General features: G+C 44.5%; 1 protein-coding gene across 7 annotated transcripts; it reads left to right on the top strand.

The window, feature by feature from the left end:
• The first annotated feature begins 559 nt into the window (after window positions 1-559).
• On the top strand, window positions 560-14,392 carry MTRES1 (mitochondrial transcription rescue factor 1). Of its 7 annotated transcripts, none has more exons than XM_081140761.1 (5): window positions 571-641; window positions 5,353-5,373; window positions 8,171-8,652; window positions 10,512-10,584; window positions 14,107-14,392. In XM_081140761.1, exons 3-5 carry the CDS (start codon window positions 8,183-8,185, stop codon window positions 14,284-14,286), a joined length of 723 nt encoding a protein of 240 aa, XP_080996887.1. In that variant the 5' UTR covers window positions 571-641; window positions 5,353-5,373; window positions 8,171-8,182; the 3' UTR covers window positions 14,287-14,392. The 7 variants fall into 7 exon arrangements, with proteins under 7 accessions (XP_080996886.1, XP_080996887.1, XP_080996885.1 ...); XM_081140758.1 differs by lacking the exons at window positions 571-641; window positions 5,353-5,373 and adding exons at window positions 1,157-1,172; window positions 1,840-1,943; XM_081140760.1 differs by lacking the exon at window positions 5,353-5,373 and having other exon boundaries at window positions 560-772.
• The last annotated feature ends 921 nt before the right edge of the window (window positions 14,393-15,313 follow it).

Genomic DNA, 15,313 nt, shown 5'->3' on the forward strand with positions numbered 1-15,313 from the left:
GGTTAGATTCCCGGTCAAGGGCAGGAACCGGGGTTGCACCTGGGTTGTTATACCTGAGTTACAGGTTCGATTTCCCGGCGGGGCTGGGCGGTGCCAGGAGCAACCAGTCACTGTGTCCACACACCGATGTTTCTCTCCCCCTCCCCCTCCCATGCCTCTCTTCCAGTCTCTCTGGAAATCAATGGGAAAAGAAATCCTCAGGTGAGGATTAACAAAAAAAAAAAAAAAGATACTTTGAACTTCCTTTACATTGTCAGTAAATTCTGGCGGGTGTATATATTTTTCTGGAGACAACCTCTATAATTCTCAAAGATGTTCCAAAGCGCCGGTGACCCCACAGGACTCTAGGCCCCCCTACACTGTCACAAGCTCTCTTCAGCCACGTGTAACACCCCGCGCCCGCTTCCGCACTCGGCTCCCAGCCAGGCGTCTCCCCGGTGGGCCCTCCCCGCGCGGTCCTCCGAGGCGCTGCTTCCAGCAGAGGTCGCTGAGCCGCCGCTGCCGCGCCCTTGCGCCCTGCCGGGCCCGTTCTCGCCGCGCCCGCGCCGGCGGAAGGGGCGGGGCACAGGCGGGGGGCGGGGCCTGGGGCCGGAGGTTCGCAAGGCTGCGGGGGGAGGGGGAGGAGCGGCTCTGACGTACAGGTAACTGCGCCCCTGCCCGGCGCGTGCGCCCCCGGCCCGTGCCTCTCTCTCTGTTGCTTCACCGCGCGCCCTGGTGAAACAGGGGCCCCGCGAGCGCCTCTGCCCGGCCCGCGCTTCTGCCAGATCTCCGCGTGAGTCTGCGGATTCTTACCCCGACCGGGCCAGCCTCGGGGCGCCCCGGGGGCCCGGGGGCTAAAGGGGCCGTGGGAGCCCGGCGGGCCGAGACAGTCCTCCCCTGGGCTCGGCACCTACTGCTGCCTCCAGACGCATCCCGGGAGCTCGAGGACGCAGGTGTTAGGTCCCCTTGACCTTGAGGTGCCGGGGAGGTGCGCAGCCCGCCGGCGTGGGGAGGGAGCGAGGGGAACCCGGCCCGGTCTCTGCAGTCAGCTCCGAGGTCTCCGGGAGAAGGGAGGATTTTCCACTGCCGGAGACCTACAAGCAGGCAGACCAGGTTCTCCTTGCGGAGCAGTGAACAGGCTCAGGAACGTGGACCGGTTCCCGCAGGTCAAGCGTTGCCTCTTACAGCCTTCGGTTAGTTGACAGGTTTATCTGTCCTGAACATCTCACCCAAAACCGCCGTCGGTGTTCCTGCCATGATCACCCCTATGCTCAGGTCCACATTGTCGCCAAGGAAATCTTTTAAAATGCACTCCTCTCGGGTCACTTACCTCCTTAAGACCTTTTATGGCTCCCGTGCCCTCTGGGTCAAGTCCAAGGAGATAAGATACGCAAAGTCCCTGGATATCTAACTTCTTGCCCATTAATCCATCCCTATCTTTGTTCTGTTTTGAGAATGTTCCAGTTCTCAAACTCTGCTATACTTTTAAGTCCACGGTAATTAAGCACTTACTATGTGCCAGGCATTGTTCTGGGCACTTAGGATTCAGCAGAGGAAATAATACAGGTGAGGATCCCTACTCTTGTGGAGTTTATATAGTCTAGTAGGGGAGACAGGCAAAAAATGAAAACCACCAGTAAGTTATATAGATAGCAGGTAATACGTGCTATGGGGGAAGAAAGTAAGCAGAGTAAGGGGACATTGTGAGGGGGAGATGCCTATTAAATAGAGTAGGAATGAGTAGACTCACTGAAGTGAAGATGAGTTAGCCATGCAGATATCTGGGGTAAGAGTATTCTAGGTGCAGCTGGAACAAAGGACTTATCCAGAAATGTGCCTGTTGTGTATGAGGAACATCAGGATGGCCAGTGTGGCTGGAGCTGAGTGAGCAAGTGCAAGAGAGGCTGGAGATGAGGTCAGAGAAGAAATGGAGGGGCCAGATTGCTTAGAGCCTTTAGGCCATGGTAAGGATTTTGCTTTTCTTTGTGCTTTTGTAGGGTTTTGAGGAAAGTAGTGACATGTTGTAAGTTGCTTTTTAAAAGAATCACTCTGACCACTCTGGACAGCCTTTGTAGTAACCCTGGTGATAGATGATGGTGGCCTGAATCTGTGGTAGCAGTGGAAATAGTGGGACTTGATTTCCTGACTTAATGCATAGGGTATGAGGGAAAGGGAAGAGTTGAGAATGACTGGAAGCTTTTGTTCTTAGCAACTAGCAGGGAGGAGTTATCGTCAGGTGGGGAAGGCTGCAGATAAAGCAGATTTGAGACTGTGGATATATATCAGGAGTTTGTTTTTGGACCATTTGTTTGGGGTGCCTGTTACACACTGAAATGGAGATATCGAATAGGCAACTGGATATTGTGTCAGGGGTTCCCAAGGCCACCCTCAGGTTCCTTGATTCACTAGAAAGACTCAACAGGACTCAGCTATAAGTCACAGCAAAATTGTACAATGCACAATCGTCAGTGGAGAGGATGCATGGGACAGTGGAGGAAACCAGGAGCAGTCTTCTAAACCAGGAGTCCTCTCCCAGTGCACTCACATAGGGCATGCTTAATTCCTCCAGCAACAAATTGTGACAACATATGTGAAAGGTCTATCAGGAAAGCTCTTTTAGAGACTCAGGGCCCAGGGTTTTTATTGAGATTTCGTCACATAGGTACCCTCTATCAAAAATGTACCAAAATTCCAGACTCCCAGAAGGAAAGCAGGTATTCAGTATAAATCAAGTTGTTGGTACAAACAATTTAGGCACAGTGAGCCACTCCTGTCAGTTCTGGGAATGGTGAGAACCCTTCTGAAATCCAAGTTCCTAGACACCAGCCAAGGGCCACCTTGCAAATAGGCCTTTCTAAGGATAGCAGTCTCAGGCCTGCTATATTAATTCTTTTCTGCGCAGATATATAAGTCTGGAATTTGGAAGGAAGGGCCAGAATGGTGATATAGATTAGGGAGTTGTAGGCATACAGGTGGTATTTAAAGCCATGGAAACGTCCGGTGTCTTGATAAGCATTTGTCAAAACTGATAGATTGAGCCCAAGCCAGTTTTGCTCAGTGGTTAGAGCACCAGCCTGCATACTGAAGGGTCCTGGGTTCGATTTCAGCCAAGGGCATGTACTTCAATTGCAGGCTTGACCCCGGCCCCCTGTTGGGGCATGTGTGGGAGGCAACCAGTCAGTGTGTCTCTCACATTGATGTTTCTCTCTTTCTCCCTCCTTTCTACTCTCTCTGAAAAGCAATGGAAAAAACATCCTCAGGTGAAGATTTTAAAAAAATAACAAAAAAAACCTTGATAGATTGAGCTGGATGAAGTGAATGTAGAAGAGAAGACGATTGAGACTGCGCCCTGGTGCCTCCAACATTAAGATGTCAGGGAGAAGAGAGGGAAGCAGCAAAGGGGTCTTGAGAAACAGCAGCGGGTGAGGTAGGAGGTAAACCAAAAGTGAGGAGTCCTGGAAGCCAAGTAGAAAAGAAACGAGTGTTGTTTCAAATGCTGCTGAGAAGTCAGATAAGGTGGGGGTTAACAAATAACCTTTTGGATTTAGAAAACGAGAGGCACTGAAGAGAGTAGAGACAACCCTTTTGAGGAGTTTTGTTGTAAAGAGGAGCAAGAAAGAGCAGCTGGAGGGTAGTGGGGTTAAGAGAGGATGGTCCACTAGAAAGTGAAAAATTATACTGTTGTAACTTGCTCTTTCCCCAAAGCTCAATTTCTGGCCACCATTTTTAAAAAATATATTTTTATTGATTTCAGAGAGAGGAAGGGAGAAGGAGAGAGAGAGAGAAGCATCAATGTTGAGAGAGTCATTGTTTGGCTGCCTCCTGCATGCCTCCAACTGGGGATCCAGCCCGCAACCCGGGCATGTGCCGACCAGGAATCAGACTGCCATCTCCTGGATCCTAGGTCGATGCTCAACCACTAAGCCACGCCAGCTGGGCCGCTTTTGCCATCAGAGCTCTCCTCAGGCGTCCCTGCTCTGGGTTTCAGCCTGCGCAGGAACAGCCTCCCTCTGGACCTCAGCTTTCATTTAATGTTCTCTGACAGCCAGTTTACTCACCCACATTTCACTTAAACGGCAGTTTCTTGAAGACAAGGACCGTGTTTTATATGTAGACCTAGCTGGCCACTTGGCATATGCAGGCAAATGGGTGAATATAGTGATAGGTAGGATGCTTATTTCATTTCTCGAAAGTGCATCTTCAAGTATTTGCTGGTGTTTGTATGTGTTGAGCAGATTGGGGATGGGAGTGAGGAATGGGACACAGTTATGTCCTATCACTACCCTTAGGGTCACTACCCTTGGGAGATAAGAATAGTACAAAAGCCTTGGTGGAACATGAGTTTGGGAAAGGGGGAGGGTGGAGGAGGACTGTGGATTTTGCGTGGAGCCTGGAAGAGAGGAGGCCTTATTAAATGTACAGAAACATCTTAAAAAATAGTAGAATCCTTATTTTCCAATGAAATGTAAGGAACCCCAGTATTCACCAGCACTGCTGTTCTGGTTGAAGAAGGGTTGGGCCTGCCTAGCCCTCTCCTCTGGCACTGCCACTCCTCTGACCAGTTTCAAAGCTGCAAGGCAGGATCTGGGTTCTCAGACTCCACCCCTGTGGCCATGGGTGTCCACTGCTAACATACAAACGGTCATCTCCAGCAAAAAATTAGGTTAATGTGTTTTCTCAATTTTATGTTCATAAATTTTATATATATTTCCAGCATTTACCAACGTAGGTCTGCTGGAGAGTGAAGCAGATCAGAAAGAGAGGGAGTGAGCTAATAAACACAGAAGTAATGCTGGGCTTGCCATTTTGGTTATGTTTATTATAATTACATGAGTGTAATTATATAATTACATAGGGTTTTAAAGTTATTTTGTGCTAATAAAAGCTTCCTATTGTGGGTAACTATTTGTGATGTATGCACAGAGAGCACCGTCATATCCAAGCGTTCCTCAAAGAGACAACAGTGTGGTATAAAGGCAGGACTCTGGGGTGGGATATTTGGGAGTCCAGGGACTGACATAGAGACAGGACTTCCCTCCCCCAGTATGTCTCCTCTTAGGATTTCTTCTAAGTAAAGGCAACACTTCCACTCCTCTATTCCTGAAATTCTCCATTCTCTCTAGTATAGTAGTCTGTGAAGGTTAGTTTTAGTTTAAAAGAAAATGAGAAATGCCCTAGCTGGTTTGGCTCAGTGGTTAGAGTGTCAGCCTACAGACTAAAGTGTCCCGGGTTCGATTCCAGCCAAGGGTGTGTATCTTGGTTGTAGGCTCGATCCCTGGCCTGGATGGGGGGAGGTGTGGAAGGCAACCAATCAATGTCTCACATCGATGTTTCTCTCTCTCCCTCTCCCCCCCTTCCACTCTCTCTGAAAAGCAATGGAAAAAATATCCTAAGGTGAGGATTTAAAAAAAAGAAAATGAGAAATGTCATAGTGTAGCAGAAAGAGCAGTGGATTTGGAGTCAGAAGATTGGTGGGCAATTCAGCGTGGTAGTAAAGAGCCTTGATTAGGAGCCAGGGAGCCTGGGTTTGAGTCTACTTAGTATCTGTGTGACCCTGTAACTTAGATGGGCTTGTTGGAAGGAATAAATGAGTTAATATGTAATGCCTGAACCATAGTAATCAATGAGTGTTAAGAAGACTTGGCATTGGAATCCTGGCTATATCACTTACTAGCTGTATGACTTAGCAACTAGTTAAATTGCTCCAAGTCTCATTTGTACTCTTCTGTAAAACGAGGGACAGGCACAGTTTTCCCTGAGAGGCTGCTTTTGTCATCTCTGCAGACTGGGACAGCTCTGGGAGTATTGTTAGTTGGGGTGGAACATGAAGCCAGGTCCTGAGCTCCAAGGCATACATATGGCCTTCGGCATTATACCTGATAGCAAAAGATGGTTTGCTGAAGTCATTTAGACCAGTGTTTTCAAACTTTTTTTTTATTGTTATCCACAGTAAATATATTTTACATGATGACCGTGTGTGTGTGTGTGTGTGTGTGTGTGTGTGTACGTATATATGTATGTGTGTAAATGTAATAAAAGTTTCATGAAATAATATTAGCAGTATTAACTCTTATTATATGTGATGCACTGTACAATTCCCTATACCCTTCAGTTGTAGCTCTTAAAAAGTAAAAATTTTAAGAATGGCTCATGACCCAGTTTGAAAAACACTGACCTAAAGAGAGGCAAATCATTATTATTAATGTCAGTCTTCATCTTCATTACATGAGCATCTTATAAACCAGTTTAGTATAGGCCCAAGAGCAGGGGGTTGATTTCAACCAAGGCTGTCTTGGCCCATAACTTAGACATCACCTGGATAAATTCTAATGAGTCTAGAACTTAAGCCCAACACAGAATTCCTGAGGCTGATGATAGAGAGCTCTGGCCACTTATGGTTAACCTTCCTTTGTGTTTTGGGTGAGTGGTTATGAGAGGATCTGCTTGTGAGGGAATTATTTTTCTTAAAATTTTACTGTGAAGAATATATGCCAAAAATGTTAACAGTAGTTGTCATAGAGTAGATTATTAGTGGTTTGACTTCATATTTTTTTCAAATTTTATTGATTTTTTTTTTTTTTTTTGAGAGAGAGAAACATCAACCTGTTGTTCCACTCATTTATGCTCTCATTGGTTGCCTCTTGAAGGTCCCCTGACTGGGGATCGAACCCACAACCTTGGCTTATCAATACCGTGCTTCAACAAACTGAACTACCTGGCCAGGGCTCAAATTTTCTACCATGAAAATATATTTCATATGTAATCATTAAAATCTCATTTCTCTTAAAAATTATATTACTACTAAAAATCCTTACTTGGCAAAATAAAGGATAAAAAATATCTTTACTTAGCAAAATAAAAAGTAATTCACCATTAGGTAACTTCCATGAGAGCTACTGAAATAAACTATTTCCTTTTTTAATCCCTGCTGATATAAAATTTAAAGTTCTTTCTATGAATGATTATCTGTTCTATATTATATTAGATAGACCACATGTACAAATATCAGTATTTATCTTAAAGGTGCTTCAAGTAATTTCTATTCAGTATTTTAGAGTACTCGAGGGATTTTGTAGCTTTTAAAAATCATTTCAAATTATAGTTGTGTTGAAAAACAGCCCTTAAATTGAGCCTTTTTTATTTCTCATTTAAGAGTCACATTGGGGTCCCAAGAGTACTGAAATAGAGTTGAGCTTCTGTAGTCTCCTTCATTCATGCCAACAAAAATAAGGCCCAAAATGTTAACAAATATAATTTAGAAGTAGCTAGCTATGTGCTATTGAGTGGGCTTACAGGTAATTGCTGTTGTCAGCTTTGTGGTGAATGGAGAGTAAGGAAAAGTCATGAGAATCATTATCAGATCAGCCTGAAAGTATAGCCTTGGCACAAAGGAAAGTCATTTTCAGACTTGAAGTATGAGGATATTGACCATATGGCAACCCTTCTCACATTACTATTCACGGTGTAAAAACCATCTTGATGGACTTGGGAAAAGTCTGCCACCGTCATAACACTAGTTTCTACTGCCTTTGAGGTTCTGTAGGAATTGTTTGCTCTCTGGCATGTCAGCGCCTCAGAGCCTCAGGAAACAGTTACCTAGATTGTGAGTCTCCAAGCCTCTTCTCTGCTAGCTAATGCCTCTGCTCCACAGTGGGAAGGTGTCGAAGGTAGAAGGAGGTAAAATGCACATCTGTCCAATTGGTTCATTCCTAACTCTGATTTGCTGGGGTTGGAGGTTGAATTAAAGTTTAGATTCACTCTGGGTTTTATGAAGTAATAATCGGGTGTCCTTCCTGGCAAAGTCAGTATTGTAAGGATGTACTGCATGTCAGTAAATAGTCTTTCTCTCCATGAGATTTTTCTTTTTAAAAAACAAGTCATTGAGAACTATTGTTAATGTTTTTCAGTAGCAATGAGTACTAAGCTAATTCGGGGGTTGGAAAGAGTAGAACTAGTGTTTTCACACATATTAGTATCTAGTACGACCCTCATGACATCCTATGAGGTAAGCACGCTCATTACAGCTTGAAGACTCACCGTGGTACAGTGCATGGCCCTCCGTATATTCAAACCAATATGGCCCTTTATAGGGGAGCTTCAGTACTAGATATAAAGTGGTCATGGTGTGTATGGTTTATGTTGTAAGAATGTCGGGACGTGGCACTTGTGAAGTAAAACTTATCTGTTGCAGGTTATATGCACCATGGCTATGACTAGTGTCAGATTGCCCACCAATATTTTAAGAAAACCAGATGCCTGGATTGGACTCTGGGGAGCGCTACGAGGGACACATTCACACAAACTCTGTGCTTCCTGGAATCGATACTTATATTTTTCTAGTACCAAATTAAATGCATCAAATTATAAAACACTTTTCCATAACATTTTCTCACTGAGACTCCCAGGACTTTTAATATCTCCAGAATATATTTTTCCATTTTCCATAAGACTCAAAAGTAATGTAAGCTCTAAAAAATCCACTAAAAAGACTCTGCAAAAAGTCGAAGATGAAGAGGACTCTGATGAAGAGAGTGATCGTAATGAGCTGAGTGAGCAGGAAGAGGAGCTTGAGGATGATCCCAGTGTGGTCAAAGACTATAAAGACCTGGAAAAGGCAGTGCAGTCTTTTCGGTATGATGTCATCCTGAAGACAGGCCTAGATGTTGGCAGAAAGTAAGTGTGATGAGCATTTTATTGTGATATCACTTTCTTCTCATTATGTTAACATAGCATTACCAATCCCTCAGCCCACGTTATGGTGAAGAGTAACCACAGATATGAGAAGACTGCCCGGCCAGTGTGGCTCAGTGGTTAAGCGTCGACCCATGAATCAGTAGATCACCCATTCGGTTCCCGGTCAGGTCACATGCCCAGGTTTCAGGCTCAGTCCCCAGTAGGGGGTGTGCAGGAGGCAGCCAGTTGACGATGTTTCTCTCTCATCGATGTTTCTCTTTGATGTTTCTATTTCTCTACCCCTCTCCCTCTCTCTCTCAAAATCAAAATATATTTTTAAAAAAAGAGAGAAGACCTTATAGGAAACCTGTTTCAATTATTTCATTCTATAGATGAGAAAATTGATTCCCAAAGAAGTGACTGCCTGTGAGTCTCATGCCACATTTCCTTGTTTGTAAAACTCCCGTAGAACTGTAAGATGAACCATTGATTTCATAACATCTTTGAGGAGAAAAGGAGTCGCCATGTTAGATGTATATAGCAAGCATAAGTGCATGTGGGTTTCACAAATGCTGCAGCAGAAAGAAAATACCTCTTAGAACCAATGGAAGCAGTGTAGCAGGGTGGCTAAGAATGCAGGTTCTGCAGCCAGACTGCTGATGCTTCCATCCGGATTCTGTGTATGACCTTGGGCGTACATTCTCTGTGCTTCGGTTTCCTTATCTGTAAAATGGGGATAATAGAACCCCATTCTAGAAGGTAGTTGGTAGGATTAAATGAATATTTCTTTATGTATCTAAAAGTACTTATAGCAGTGCCTGGCACATAGTAGGTTATGTTACCTATGATGATGAAAATGCTTTGTATGTGTGTTCACATATAGTGCACAGAGATATTAAGTGTAACTTTCAAGATTTAATATTCTCATTCTCTCCTAGACTATAATTATATAAGAATAGTGACCCTCATTGTTCGTTCATTCCTGTAGCAATCATTGTGTGCATACTGCACGCAAGGTAAGAATTGTGGTATGAAAAATGCAGAAAGATTTCTTTGTGTAACTTGTATCTTTATGACCTAACTTAATGGCATAGTTTAATTCTTCAATCTATGAAGCTTAAGGATTCGTAAAGGCAACTCTGAGCCCACAGGCAACCTGATTGGGATTTGTTGAATGTTCTCTAAAATCTGGCAAACTCATAAGGGGACCTCTCTCAGAGTAGTAGCTGCTGCTGTTATTAAACACACACAACCTCAGATGCCAGTCACCTGGAATCAGAGCATCAGGGCACTGATTTTTGTCTGCGCCCTCCCCTGGTCTAGTTGCCCCAGTGATTAAATTCAGAGAGATCAGCAGCTGCTGGATTGGAGTTTCCCCAACTTCAGTGCAGACTAGTAGGGGATTTCTTAATGGCCTCACCATATGCATGGTGCCTCATTTTTCTCTCAGAGCAGAAAGCAGGTATGTGACGGGAAGGGAGTGCTCTCTTGCTTTGTCACGAATCACAGGAGCTACCACCTTAAAGGGAGTTGCTGTGCAGGGAGTTCGGTGGAGAACCCAGCCCTGTCCTAAATGGGACAGGTGCACATGCCCCATCAAGGTACTGATGACCTGCCTGATGGTCCTAGCAAGTTTTTGCAGCAGGTCAGCATCTAATCAGAAGTACCCTTTGATCTTGTTTTGCTTACATATGGGAGCAGTTGACTTTCACTTTCCCAGCGCCCAGACAAGATTTTGTGGGAAGGTAGGTCACTGTCAGAATAAGCATTTATGGCAGGTGTGTTTCTTAAACTTGTATAATGGTTTTGAATATATTTCTATTTTAAAGCACTTTGACTTTTTTTTTTTTTTTTTTAAGCAAAGTGGAAGATGCATTCTACAAAGGTGAACTCAGGCTGAACGGGGAAAAGTTATGGAAGAAAAGCAGAACGGTGAGATATTAAGACAGCCAGATATTTTTGTGTGTTGCTTTGTCAGTACTCAATGCTGCCCCTAATTTCCCTCGGGCTCCTTACTTGGAGCATCCCTGTATCTGTCTTACCATTTCTGAGGTCTTCCTAGAGCCTGGTCATGCTACTGAGAATCACTGTCCGGCTTCAGTCACACAGACCACCTGCTGTTTTGCAGCCATAATGACTTTGAGATGAAGTTTATGACAATCAGAACTGGCAAAAATCTATTATTTAAACTTCTGAGTCATTAGTGTTAGGCCCCATGAAATGATAATAATAAGACTAGAAAGAAACATTTGATCCATGGAGAAGTTTTTTTGGCCTGCTGTTACCTGAGCAGAGGTGTAATTCTGTGCAGCCCAGCAGCATACCCCTCCCCCAGCACTTGCTGGGTACATTGCTGTGTGTGCAGGCAGCTATAAAACAGGAGGTGCTCTGTGTTCTGACAGCTCCACCTCAGTACTACTGTTAAGTGAAAGAAGTCACTTAGAAGTGTTAGGATTTCCAGTATCTAGTGTTGTTACAGTAAATCATATATATAAATTCTGTTAAATACATGTATTTTTGTAAAAATAAATTACATAAGTACGTACATCTAGAATTAAAATATTAATATTACTAGTATTTTTTTGAGTGGGGCATTATGGGTTATATTTTCTTCATGCTTCTCATTTTCTTAATTTTTTACAAGTATGTATCACTTTTATAATTGGAAAAAACAATAATGAAGGTGAAAGTTAACAAAATAAAAAAATGTGTGACACAGACCTATGGGGCATTGACAGACAATCTAACTCTTAGTGTCCAGGGAACAAGTGTTCCAGGGAAGTTAGACACACTTTTGGAGGTTTTTATTTTAGCTTCTCTAATATTTCAAAATAGCCCTGAGGCTGGAGGACCTGATCTGTATCCTGTTGCCCTGGGACATGGGAGGGGTTGGGGTTGGGGGTGTTGAGCCAATAGCTCTGGACGTGGGTGAGCACTGAGGCTTCCTTCAGAGTCCTTTCTCCCAGGATCAGAGTGGACAGGATAGTGGGGGGAGGTGGGGGTGGACTCCTCAGTACTGTGTCAGCCTCCAAGTCACAAGGCCCACGATCCCTCTGATGGCACCTGACCAGCAGGTTCAGACTGCAGGCGTCAGTCATTGCTCGGTGAGCCACAGGAAATCAGGCGCTCAGACTGCGCTTCTGGAGATCAGGCCCTTCTCGACCCTTAATCGCTTTTTTGTGGTTGTAGCCCAGCCCCCTTCTCTCCAGCCACAATGTGCCAAGGGCAAGACCTGCTCTTGGCACACCCTGCGTCTGTGCTGGGGTCTCATTTACAAACACCACAAGCCTGTTTTTCTCCCTCTGCTATGAGATATTGTCAACTACAGCCTAATTGCAGCTTCATTCTGCCTTGGGTGTTCTGTTGTTTCGGCTGCCTTCATATTTCTCCTGGGGGTCAGCAAAGGAAGGGGGCAGTATTAACACTCTGCTGCCTTGTTACTAGGAGACCTGGTAGCCATAGTAACTGCAGCTAAGGGGAGATTTGAAATGTAGATATTTGGAACAGCCTCTAATCCCAGCCAGTTTTGCTTTGTGTCTGCTGTGCCGTCTGCCACATTAGGAAGGACAGGACGTTGCAGGGAATAAAACACCTCCTCTTCCATGGGCTGCTGTGTGGGGCCTGAGCCTGGCTGCTGGCCCTGAAGGGTCAGGCGCTTGCCGGATGCTGCAGTTAGTTGTAACCTGGCTGCCTGCAGCTGAGCACAGCTGTCCTGTGAGCTGCAAATCAGTTGGGGCGCAGAGTGCTGTAGGTACTGGGTAACTGCTGACTCAGAGAGTGTGGATCCTGGGTATGGGGACTGAAGCCTTCCTAAATCTCTCCCTGGGATAGGCTTGGTAAAGGACAAAGATTCCTTCCTGCTTTTCAAGTACACGTGAGAGCCTGCTCTTCTCTTACGGGGCAGATGTCACCCACAGTATGTCGACGAGAGGGTATATGAGAAGGGTTGCCCTTTCGTACCTTTAAATTTCATATCATGTGCACACGTTACTTAATAAAAAATGAGTTTAAGTGAAACAGAGTTATGCCAAAAAAGGTAAAGCAGAGGCCCCAAGCCTTATATTTTTGAACATTTTAAGTGTCCACACAGTTAGAGCTGCGTGGTCATTTTTTAAAAATTGAACCCAGCAGAACTATAGGAGGATCCCCCCTCAGGTGATTCCTAGGTCAGCTGATCCTTCAAACCCAGGGGTAGAAGCGGTCTTCATGCCGAGCCGTGGTGTGAGTCTTTCTGCTTCTCAGTCCAAAGGGGAGAAAGTTAATGGTTTAAAACAGGCCCCTGTGTGGGCTGCCTGGTTTGACCAGTGTGGCATCCTGGCGAGCAGGTGTGCAGTCCCACGTTGTAGACTGAGTATTGGGCCTACAAAAGCCTTGTGTGGGTGGGAGAACAGATATTCTGAAAGCATGAAATTATGACTGCCTCAGAGAGCATTCACTGGAAAATAAGGTAAAAGTCAGCATCTAGCACTGTGCTTCTTAAACAGAAGCCTTCCAGTAGGCTTTTAAAGAGTCCATGGCCCACACATGGGGTCCCTTCCCCTTCCCCTTGGAAGAGTGGTGAGCAGTCTGAGATGGCCCTACTCGTCCCTGGCTTGTGTTCTAGTAGAAGCACATGGCATATGGGTTGATTTAGCCCCTTCCTGAGTTGCTAGGCACATCCCCTGGAATCTGGAATTGCTAAGACCAGGTATCCCTCCTGGGCTATCAGCACCCTGGCAACAGTGACATGACTGTCCCAGGGCATGCCCTGCACTACCTCAACCCAAAGCTCCCACCTGGGTAAGAATGGGTTTGACCTCAGCCCTTTGAACCCACTGAATCAGCATCCAACTCTACTCTCTTTTCTGTGGCATTCCATCTTTGTGAGTTGAGGAGTTCTGTCTCTTCTTTTAAAAAAAATATAATTGGTATACAATATTGTATTAGTGATATAGTTTTAGGTGTACAATGTAGTGATTAGACATTTTTATACCTTACAGTGTGATCACCCCACTAATTCTAGTGATCATCTGTCACCATGCAAACTCATCACAATATTATTGACTGTATTCCCCTTCACCTTTTTCACACACACACACACCCCCCTGGTAACCATCCCTTTGGTCTCTGTTTCCTGTTTTTCTGCTTGATGAAGTGGCATCACTGGGGCCAGTCAGGGCTAGAAAAGCAGTTTCTTTACTTCCATTTCTCTAAGAGATACAGCTGACCACTGTTCCACAGTGACTTCCAACAAACTGCTGAGAGCCCAATCATGTAGCTCATCTGGGTTGAAATAATGAAAAGTGTTATACTGGAAATTGTCTTCTCAGTGCACATGGTAAGTACTATGCACGTAACCTCTAAGATTGTGCCCCACTTTTGATGATCAGCTGGTGAAAACTCAAAGCAGAGATGTTTGCATTGGCCTGAGTTTCCCAAGATGTAATAAAGGCTCAGTTTTCTCTTAATTTTCAGGTGAAAGTGGGAGATACATTGGATCTTCTAATTGGAGAAGATAAGGAAACAGAAACAGAAACAGTGATGCGGATTCTCCTGAAAAAAGTCTTTGAAGAGAAGACTGAAAGTGAAAAATACAGAGTGATCTTACGACGGTGGAAAAAGTTAAAATTGCCTAAAAAGAGTACAATGAAATAAATGGATTGGTTTTTAGCGATAAAGCTGTTTTTTAATGGCGGGGGAAGGAGCTAGCTCAAAAGGCAGACATTTTTATTAAAATAAAGCTCTCTTCTTATTTGTGGAATCCGCTGAGCCATTTTCTGGAAATCAAGATCCATATCTTGGAGACACACCCGTTGCCTGGATTTCCCTCCGGGGCTTGATTTGTGCGCATTTTGACCTCTAGAGCATGAGTGAGATGTGTGCTGAATGAACCCAGCCCAGTGAGGGTTTTAATAACTAGCCTGTCGTTTCCCACGGTAACCACCTCAGGAGACTGTGAAATAAACTGGCCTTGTTGTTAGAGTTTTTATTTCAACTTTATCCCTGTTGGCCAGCTTCCCTGGGTCCAGGCTTCTTAAGGCAAAGCCAAGCCAAGTGAAGGTCACCCTTCATAGCCTTAAGGGAGCAGAGGGACACCCTGTGGTTCTCCACCAGCCTTTCTGAATTACCAGCTTGTTGGCCTTAGTTCCTCCTTCAGTTTGTCTTCAGAAGTCTGGATGAGTAAAGTTCCAAGTAATTCCAAATGGGCTAGTTTAGGGCAGGGGCTGATAAACTAAAGCAGCCAGAGGCCTTTTGCATGGCACTCAAGAATGGTTTTTACATTTTTAAAGGGTTTGAAAAATGAAAAGGAATATATGATAGAGACCTTATGTGGCCCACAAAGCCTAAAATATTTACTATCTGACCCTTATAGAAAAAAGGTGGTGACGCCCCCCTTCCCCCCCAGTGGAGGGTAATAAGCTGAGGGTTTAATTTTCAGGGGAAAGTAGAAAATACACAGATTTTATCAATGAAAAGAATAAAGAATCAGAGACTAATGCTAATTCTCAAGAGTGTGATAAAAGGGATGAAGCCTAAACATATAAAGTAGTATTAGAAAGGACATACACAAATATACATCATCTAAGGAAAGGTCATCTGCATGAGTAAATTAGTCTGTGGATTCCTAGGAGCTGTTTCTTAGCACTGGAAGGGTCAGGTCAAATAGATTTATTAGCTTGTG

The sequence above is a fragment of the Miniopterus schreibersii genome, assembly GCF_964146895.1.
Source record: "Miniopterus schreibersii genome assembly, chromosome: 6".
Classification (NCBI taxonomy): Eukaryota; Metazoa; Chordata; class Mammalia; order Chiroptera; family Miniopteridae; genus Miniopterus; species Miniopterus schreibersii.